Source organism: Telopea speciosissima, chromosome 7, assembly GCF_018873765.1.
Source record: "Telopea speciosissima isolate NSW1024214 ecotype Mountain lineage chromosome 7, Tspe_v1, whole genome shotgun sequence".
Lineage (NCBI taxonomy): Eukaryota > Viridiplantae > Streptophyta > Magnoliopsida > Proteales > Proteaceae > Telopea > Telopea speciosissima.
This window is the reverse complement of record NC_057922.1, coordinates 31,630,585-31,640,586: the sequence shown is the minus strand read 5'-3', so window position 1 is coordinate 31,640,586 and position 10,002 is coordinate 31,630,585. Positions and strand designations below refer to the sequence as shown.

Genomic DNA, 10,002 nt, shown 5'->3' with positions numbered 1-10,002 from the left:
ATACAAATGATCTAAGTGCTAAGGTAATTTGCACGAGGTTCTTGTAGTTAGGCTAATGGGTAATAATTATTGGTGTTCATCCTGCAAAGTTGAATGTACAGCTGACCAATTTAGAGATACTGTGGAAGTGTTAGAAGGGTTTTATTTACTTACATTGAGACAGAAGAGCTTTTATTTACTTACTTTTAGACTCTAGAATTCATTGGTTCAATACCCACTTAACCATATTGTGGAAATGTAATAAGTGAATCATTTAGTTACATCAGTAGTTCAGGGTTTGATTTGTGTAGTCAAATAAGCTGTGATAGTGACCACTTTATCTATTGATAAACCATTTTAATAACCAAAAAAAAAGAGGGGTTTTAGTTTGATAACCAGTTGAACGGGTTTTGAAAAACTATCTTCAGGCACTACTACCTCATTCTTTTGAAAAGATGAAACAGTTAGTTGTGAAGAGTAAATAACAAGATTATCTCAATACACAGTTAAACCTTGTACCAAATAAATGGGATCTGCTATATATGGATCCCCATTTTGCTATTCAATTCTATTTCAAGTCAGATTTACTTCCATCTATTCTTTTTTTGGGTGGGTGAGGGGTGTGGTTTAAGAGTCTGAGGCCGGCTCTGGTTCACGTACGAGAATGCTTCCGTACCCCTGCAAGCCATCCGGATGGAATCCTGAACCTGAGCCGAATCCTAAGAGCCTCTAGAGGTCCATCTATTCATTTACATCATGCCATAAAACGTAAAAACCAGCTCTCTATCTTTTGCATTCTTGAAACGACCACCAGAAACAAAAGATAAAGGTAAGGGGGATCGTGTGCCTAATTCATATTGAATGAAAACTCTCTTCTTCATTATTTAATCCTCTTTAGCCGATTCCGATCCGATTTAGAATTTTAAAACTTAATCTACCACATAGGCATAGTCATCCAATTTTGATTTGAAAATCGCAAACAACAATCACACAGTTTTGCACACAAACATTTACGTAATCGGCAAGATTGCCTGCGTCCATGGTTCTCCACCTCACTGCCGGGTCAATACACAGGTATCGATATACTGCTTTCGCGTTCATGCATATGTTGCACAGTAGGTACAGCACCAAAGAGGACTTGAACGGCTATGTTGTACATCTGGAACACGTAAAAGTCGTGAAAGAGTTAGGTTTGCCCATCTGTGATGACATCATGGCAATCGATTGGGTCTTCGATCTCGATGGCCCAATAGTTCCCCAACCCGGCGCTGTGATGCGGCTGACCTTCTTGAAGTTAAAGGAGGGTTCGGGGGTTACCGAGAAAGGACAGATATTGGGAGCTATTGGGGGTATAAAGGAAAACTTTTTCCTTCGATTAATCAGCTTAGCTTTGGGGAGAATTTCTCGCTTGCAAGGGCAAAGGGGTTTTCGATTGCATCACTTGCGGTCTTTCCTGGACTGAACGAATTAGACGCTTTGGATTCGAACGAGGAGATGGTGAAAGCAAAGAAGGACAAGGTTAGAGACTTACTGGAGAGTGTCATCGTTATCGATTATGCTATCCTGCTGTCGCAAACTGCTGACCTTTGAAATGAGCTTCTGTTGAGGTTGAGGTTGAGGTTGGGGTTTAATTGTTTCTTCTTGTCTGGAACCCATCTCTTTTTCTTCGAATAACCTAGTTTCTGAGGCTACTGTGATATGATTTTATTTGAAAGTAATGGATGAAGTGTTGGTTATACAACGAATTCTCCTGGCTCTAAACTGGAAAATCTACGATTTTAACATTATATGCGAGTATCGGCAGTGTCAATTCATGTTTGAGTAATTCGATTATATTGTCCCTATAATGTTAATTTACTATTTCTTTAGTTTTAAGACATTTGTTGCACGGATCTTTATCACCTCCAGTTGGGTGTCCGGCCCAGTTCCTCAGTTCATCTATTAAAGGGGGGCTGAAATGACCTCTCTACTTATACCCAAACCTTCTGCCCGGATGGGGTCCACCATCCTTCTAATAGGGGAGGTGGGGAACTGGGCCGGTCAGCAAACTGGAGGTGATAATTTTCCTTTGTTGCACGTCTTGATTTGGAGCTTTGAATGCTGGTTGTATTAAGTGGGGTAGGTTCATCGTTTTATAGATGGGTTTAACACTCGTCTCTCTTTCGGATTGAATTTTTACTTGATCTCTTCTTTGGTAGCCTTGTAATAGTGTTTGGTATTACCATGAATATCTCCCGTAGTTAGGTTCAGTGTGGAGGGCGACCCCAACTTCCTTGTACACACCTGGGAGCAATGACTCGTCTACTCTCTCCATGATCCCCGCCAGGTTTACAAGCATCAATGTTACTGGGGTTTCGTAGAGGGGTTTCGACGATGGTGGTGGTGCTAGCGGCAGAAGAAGTGGTGATGATGATGGTGTTGGCGGAGGAGGAAGGAGGAGGAAAAGGGAAAGTAGGGAGGGTAAAATTGGAATATAATTATCTTAAGGGTATTTTGGGGTGTTACAAATTTTGTACATATCACGTCATCATTTAATGGTCTTTTTTTTACGGTTAGGGTACGATTGATAGAATCTTTATAAAGTATGGGAGGGAATTATCATTTTTCAAAACTTAGGTATTGAATTGATATTAAGAAAACTTAGATGGGAGAGGATGATATTTTCCCTAAATTCATTAACGAATTGGAATCCGGCAGATTCCGATCCAGAATTCCGGATTGGATTGAAATTGGTTTGCCCAAAATTGCCCTAACCACATGTTTTAAAAACCTGAAATGGGATCACCACATGACTTAAAACCCCCAATCCTGATCCGGATCAGAATTGGCTAGGATTGGTGAGATATTTCAAAGTCCAATCCAGTCTTTCGTCGGTCTTTACCCTGTGGGTTGGGCCTTCGATGAGATCTGACAAAAAAAAAAAAAAAAAAAAAAATCCAGCCTCACTCGGTGTTTTGGACACGCGACACGCGACACGCGACACGCTCCAATTTAAGGGTGCGTGAGAATTAATATGGACTTGACAAGTGGAATGAAGAAAGAGAACACGTGTCCTTTTTTTGAAGCAGACCGCTACGTATCGGTCACACCTGTCCTTCGCATATGCTTCGTCATCGTCGGTTCGCTCCTTCGTTGCTGCAATAAAACCCCATAGGCTTTCTTCTTACTTGACAAGAACACAACACAGTTTCTCCAATTAAAGTTAAAAATAGTTTCGTTCAGTTGGGTGAGTTATTTTTTGCTACACAACCAATCGATTAGGTCGATCATGGCGATGACTTCTTCTTCTTTTTCTTCAGCTTTTTGGTGGTGGAGGCGGTGCTGGGCACTTGGGCTACTGGTGATGGTGATGCTAGCCTTGGCAACCTCATGTAGTTGCATCGGATTGTTGGACGATGATGAAGATGACGAAGGCGAAATGGGTTACAATCGGCAGCAACAACAGCAACAGAAAGAACAAACTAAGAAGGTAGCGGACACAGCGGCGCAGAAGGCAGAGGAGATTGGGAAGGAAGCCAAAGAGGGTTCGGAGTCCTGGACAGGGTGGGCAAAGGAAAAGATCACAGAGAGTTTGGGCATGAAGCAAGAAGATCCCCAAGAGAAAGCTAAACAAGCCACGGATAAGGCTTCTGATACCGCTTATCAAACAGGGCAGTACAGTACAGAGAAGGCCGAAGACGTGAAGAGAATCGCCGAGGAGAAAGCAAGGAAGGCGGCAGAGATAGCAGCAGAGAAGGCTAAGCAGGCCAAGGAAGCCGCCTACGAGAAGGTAGGGAAGGTGACAGACACAGCAGAAGAGAAGGACGTGAAGAGAAGCGCCGAGGAGAAAGCAAAGAAGGCGGCAGAGATAGCAGCAGAGAAGGCCAAGCAGGCAAAGGACATCGCCTATGAGAAGACAGGGGAGGGAACAGAGACGGTGACGGAGAAGGCCAAGGAGACGGTGAAGCAGGCAAAGGATACGGCTTACGAGAAGGAAGAAAAGGCGAAAGAGACGGCGGAGGAGCAACTCAAATGGGCCAAAGAGAGAGCCAAAGAAGGATTCGACGCCGCCAAAAACAAAGCAGGGGAGACAATAGAGAGCGCCAAGGAAACCATCGGTGCAAAGCAGAAATCACAGAAAGTTAAGGATCGAGACGAGGAACTTTAAAGGAGGAGAACACCGTTCCTATCTATCTATCTATCACCGTTTCAATGTTGTTCTAACAATAATTTTCTTCTGTGTATTCGGATAGGGGTTTTAGATTTTGTATAGGTAAGTCTGTTTTTTTGTAGTAGTTGGTTCTTTACTTCGCCAACATAGTTTTTATTTGGTGCTGATAGCTTTTCAGATGTATGGATGATCGAATTCGAATACATGGAATTGAATGAGTAAAAAAAGAGAGTTTCAGAGATTTTTAATCCTTTTCGTGTTTCATACACCATGGAATCTCATAATGGTTTTCCCTTTCGTCTGGTTCACCATGAATGATCGCTTCCTTGGTGCTTTTCAAGACTTGCTGGCTGCGACTGTGGCCTCGAACCAGGTAGCACTGGCCAATGTAATCTCGAAATACTGGCAATCAGGTGATCTAGTTTAGAGATCAGACTTCTTGTTCTTCGATCTTCGAATTAATTTTGTTTCGACCGATTTAATTCGCATGTATTCTGATATTTCGAACTTGGCTTATATCAATTAGGTGATCTTCGATGATGCCAAAATCTGGCATTTCCTCTGGATGGTCAACTTGTTGAATCACTTTTCCAGTATTATTCAAACTGAGGAGTCTGCAACTCTGAATGTCTACCTTGCTGGAAGCCAAGGAAATAAAATGAGATCTAAAAGGGTATGTTTGGAAAACACTAAAAACCTAGGAGAGTATCTATGAACCCAAAGGGGAAGTGAATTATTTTATTTTCTTGGCTGCGAGGGACAAGGATCGTCTACGACGTAACTGCCCGTCCTGCCTGTGCTGAGTAGGCACAAGGTCACGCACAAATACCGCCTTACCCCTGCACGACTCGCCTTACCCGAGTGAGGGTAAGGCAGTTTTTGCACGAGCCCTATATCTGCGCAGCATAGGCAGGACGGGCAACAGCACCGTTGATGATCTGCAGTCGGCTGCGAGCAGGGTACCAGAAATGTATAGCAGCAAAATTTTTTTTCCTAAAGATATCAATCACCGAGATCTAATCATAATACTCATGCTGATCCAGGCTTGTGGTTCACTGCGCCTTTGGGAGAACAACATCAGCAACTTGATTGGTGGTTCAAGTCTCTGGTACTTAGTTCACATTTACTTATTTTTCAAGAAGCGGAGCCCTATGGCAACACAGATCTTATATGATGCGCTACTGTGTCTTGCCTGTGCTGCGCGCACTAATCACCTTACCTCCATTTGGGCAAGGCACTCAAGCAAGGGTAAGGCGGTTAATACGCATTACCTTGTGTCTACACAGCACGACAGGACGGGCAGCCTGCGCCGAAGAAGATCTGGATTCATCCTATAGGTAAATCCCTTGTGGGTCCTCTCTTGCCTCCAAGGAGAGTGATTTTTTTATATCATCATGAGCAACCAAAATAAAGTCTACTCCTCTATATCCGATTGTGCCAACAAGCCTTACCATCTTAATCGAACTTGGGTCGGCTTGCTTGTTAGGATAAGTCTGGGCCCACTTCAAAATTTGAAGAAAAATGGATATGTTTTATAACATCATCTAAGTAAATGCGACGAGAGATTTCATAAGATGCACATCTTCTTGTTGTATAGCTGGAATTGATGATATAATTTGCATGCCCACATTATTCATAAGGCCAAATATCTCGACTTCGAATATATGCTTTAATTGCAGGGTTTGTGCGAAGTAATATTGTTGATCAAGCAACGAACCTATACAATGTGATTTGACATTTCATAGCTCTTCAAAATGGAGTCTTTATATTTTGTAAAAAATAACTCTCTTTGGGAGTGTGGTCTATATTACCTAGGGGTGAAACAAGGTTGGGTTGGATCGGGTTTTTTAAAATCTTAGTCCAACCCTGAATCCTCTTACTTCAACCCAAGTTCAACACAACCCTAGGTCAGGATGAGATATCTCAGCTCAAGCCTAACCCTGTCAGGCTCAACCCAGCCCACCCCAACCCTTATTGACCCTACTCAGGCCGGGTTGGTCCTGATTGACCTTGATTTTTGTTAGAGTCTGATTGGGCATGACTTGTCCTATTTGTTTTTCATTTACGTCGTCCTATGCATAAAAAAAATGAGACAATGTGGTTGGGTATTGGTTTGTTTCATACTCAATTGACCTATTAAATTATTCTTTGGGTTAAAAAACTTAGTCTAATCTTAAAAATTATAAATATTTTCGTTTAATAGATAATTAGATACTAAACAAAAATTACAAAATGTAAACAATAAATTGGAGAGCATAACCTTACACAGGGTCAGGCCGGGCCGGGTCGGATTGGGTTTAGCCCGAGGCCTCAACCCTAGGTCAACGTCAGGGTCGGGCCAGCCCGTGCTGGGCTTAACCCGAGGCCTCAACCTTGGCCCAGCCTGACACTGACCTAGGACCTAAAAATGTCAACCTTAATCCACCCTTAAGGTTGAAAAATCTAGCCCAGTCCCTGTTCGGGTTCAGGACAGGTCAGGGCGGGCTTGGGCCAATAGGGCCACTTACACCTCTAAATTGTCAGCACTCCCATGAGGTCATGACTTTATCTCTCTCCTTCCTATATGAAGACACTTCTAATCCCTTTGTTTGATGAGGAGAGAGATAAATACATGGGCTTAATGATCCACACTCTTGGAGTGCTGGTTTATAATGAATTGACTTTCTTTCTTGCAGCTTGAAAATCTAGTTTTTCTTTTCAATTTTTTGTCCAAATCCAACCATTGGTAAACATTTTTTTTTTCTACCAAATTTCAAATTTTTTTTTTTGGCTTTCATGGTATCCAATCAGTAAAGTGCAAGTGTCCTGAGAGAGTTGGTACCCAGCTACTAGAGTGCAGATGTCCCAACGCCCAAGACGTCATAGGTTTGACTCTCTTGTTTTCACCGTTTGTTTTATTAGGCCTGGTCACTCACCCTTCTCATAGTTCTAAGTATTGGTATCATATTGTCCATATCGGGCGACATACCAATTTTAGAAGTAACTAATCCCGATACTTTGTGGATACTGTATTGGTGATACAATACGAACAAGAAATAAAATGATTAAAAACCAATTTTTAAAGAAGATTGAAGGGTAAATTTGTTTGATATGATCGATTCATTCCAATATCATATCGATTTCATAACGGTTTTATTGGTGACCAACACCCAATCCAATACCGTGCATTAAAACCATACCCTTTCCCCTTCTTTCTCTAATAATTAATTAAAGAGAAGCATTTTTCTATCGAGAGTTTTGGTTTATGCCAGCACTTCTATATGTCTATCTTTCTCCTTCAAAATAAGGGGCAGATGTATCTTTTCATATGAGAAAAAGAGAGATTCATGAGAGTGGTGCTGTAGGCCACGTTCCCACAAAGATCTTTTTTCCTTAAATTTTGGGGGAAAAAACAATGTTTAAAAAAATCAGATTTAAATTGGCCAATTCCACATTTATTAAGTCCAATCGAGTTAGGGCAAGTTCGTACAAATCTAGTTAGTCTAATCGATTCTAAGACAGATTCAAAATTGATGGAGACAGATCTTATAACCAATTCAAACTATTTAACCAAATCTCTTCTTTCTTCCTCTGATTCTGTCCTGTAGTGCTAAACCCATATTCCCTTCCCCACTTAAGAAAGAAAAAGAAGACATCTTTCAAATCTTTCTTATTAAATTTTCTAACCGACCTTGCTAGTTGGTAGGCTTTCTCTAAATATCTACTTATCTTAAATATCTTATTCCACTCAAATCAACGGCTCAAACTCTTTTGATCCCATCTAGAAAACGGATATTTAGCTGAGAATTTCCAGTTCAGCTATGACTCAATGATGTTAGAATATAATTAGATAGGATAGAAAGCATAAGACTTATCTGATTAGTATATATAACTAGGAAAATGACACCGAAATATCCATGTAGAAAGAAGTACTTTTTTTTTTAATCATAGAAAGAGAAACCGATTTATTCGAACAGATAAGAAGCAAAGCTTCCACCCAAAACAGAAAACAAAAGAATACGAGGTGGAGAGCCACCAAACTCTGGAAAGTCCCAAACGCATAGCTCCTGAAACTATTACATGAGCCTCTCTAGTAGAGTACCTGAAGACAGACTTAAAATCAACAGTATGGATGGCCACTACATACACAATATCTTCTACAACAGCCCTAGTAGCCCAGTCCCAAAGAGGAAACAACATTGTTCAGACCATGAATTACACCCAAACAATCAGAATAAACCACTAAGGGAAACAAATCGAAATGCAAGGCTAATAAAATTCCATCCCGAATAGCCTCCGCCTCAGCTGTAGCCGCAGAAAATAAGCGCTATTCTTGCATCTCGCAGCCACAAATACATGTTTTCTTGTAACACCCGAATAGTAAACAGTATAGTTGAGTCGTATTCAATAATATTTTCCTTAAGGTTTTTAGATGCTCTAATTCTGTAATCCAGGTTGAGTAAGCACCTATATCTCTAAGATAAAACAACTCTCAAATTACATAGGTTGCAGTACCAAATGTGATTACATAGAGAGATCAAAGGCAATATTCACTAACTCATTGACGCAGATAGACTAGAATGGAAAAGAAAATAAAAACTGAAATTGTTTCCAAAAAATGTTAAAGAAAAAGATAAGACCTCATTTACCTTATATAGGAGAGGAAGAGACACAACCAATGGATGTCTCCACAAAACACACCCAATAAAAAACCAAACGTATTTTGAATCTTTAATATTAAAAACATTAAAAAATTCTAAAAAATGATTGGAAGGACTCTTCCCACCGGGTCAATTAGGGCTACTCCTCTTGCTTTTGAAAAGAGAAAATCCTACGTCTCTTGCTTCCTTGGCTAGCTTATTTGTGCGAACAATTTTCTCTTGCTCTCTCTTATAAAAAGAAAAACTCTTTTCTATTACTTATATATTTGGGTGAATGGTCATTGCTATATCCAATCACAATTCTTTGAGGAATTAGATGAAACACAATCATGAGTTTAAAGGTGTCTAGGATATTTCATACTATAGAAAAATAATTATTCCAATGACATGGTGCATTGTTCTAGATCACAATTTCTGGTTGGCGGAGAAAAAAACCTTTTCCTTACACTTTTGGTTAGGGAAATATTCCGCATGACATGTGTGATAAGGAGTCTAAAGACAAGAAAAAAACAAATCTCTACTTATAATTTCCATTTGAGAAAAAGAAAGGCTATCAGGTTGTGTGGTGCTTGCACTCAAACACAGGGAAAGGTGAAATGATCCCCCATGAAATGAAAAATCCCACCCTTGTTGGATCCCCCTCCCAAGGTGCTCTCATTGGCTCTCGACCTCTCGTGCTAATACAGAAGCCACCTAACACTCAAACACAGGGAAAGGTGAAATGATCCCCCATGAAATGAAAATTCCCACCCTTGTTGGATTCCCCCTCCCAAGGTGCTCTCATTGGCTCTCGACCTCTCGTGCTAATACAGAAGCCACCCAGCTTGGCAGGAATCCCCCTCCCTTTTCTTTTTTTAAGTAAAACTTTTATGGGACGTTGTTTTCTGTGCCGCAGCGCAGGTTGCGCCCAAGCACATGGGGGTGGGAGCAATGACCACCCTGCCCCCTTGCACAGGCTGCCCATGTGCCTGGGCGTAGCTTGCGTTGCGGCACAGAGAACATTCTCCCAACTTTTATTGATGTGATTCAAAGCGTTTCTTCTAGGAAGTGGTTTTGTGTCCAGGAGTGGCTAACGCCAGCTCTCATCCTCAAAACTAGGGAGAATTGGTGTATTTTCATATGGGGAGGGGGGAGAGAGACTCACGTGAGTGCTGGCATGGGCCACACTCCCGGACAGAGTTCTTTTTCCCCTAACTGTGTCGCAAATCACAATCCATGGTTTGCCCTAGGATT

At 41.2% G+C, this 10,002-nt stretch overlaps 1 protein-coding gene and 1 pseudogene across 1 annotated transcript; both read left to right on the top strand.

Moving 5' to 3' along the window:
- Positions 1-1,018: 1,018 nt before the first annotated feature.
- Positions 1,019-1,847, top strand: LOC122668457 (annotated as a pseudogene).
- Positions 1,848-3,247: 1,400 nt separating this feature from the next.
- Positions 3,248-4,150, top strand: LOC122668456 (late embryogenesis abundant protein D-29-like). Its single transcript, XM_043865019.1, has 2 exons — positions 3,248-3,829; positions 3,962-4,150. The coding sequence occupies exons 1-2, from the start codon at positions 3,248-3,250 to the stop codon at positions 4,124-4,126; spliced, it is 747 nt and encodes a 248-aa protein (XP_043720954.1). The 3' UTR covers positions 4,127-4,150.
- The last annotated feature ends 5,852 nt before the right edge of the window (positions 4,151-10,002 follow it).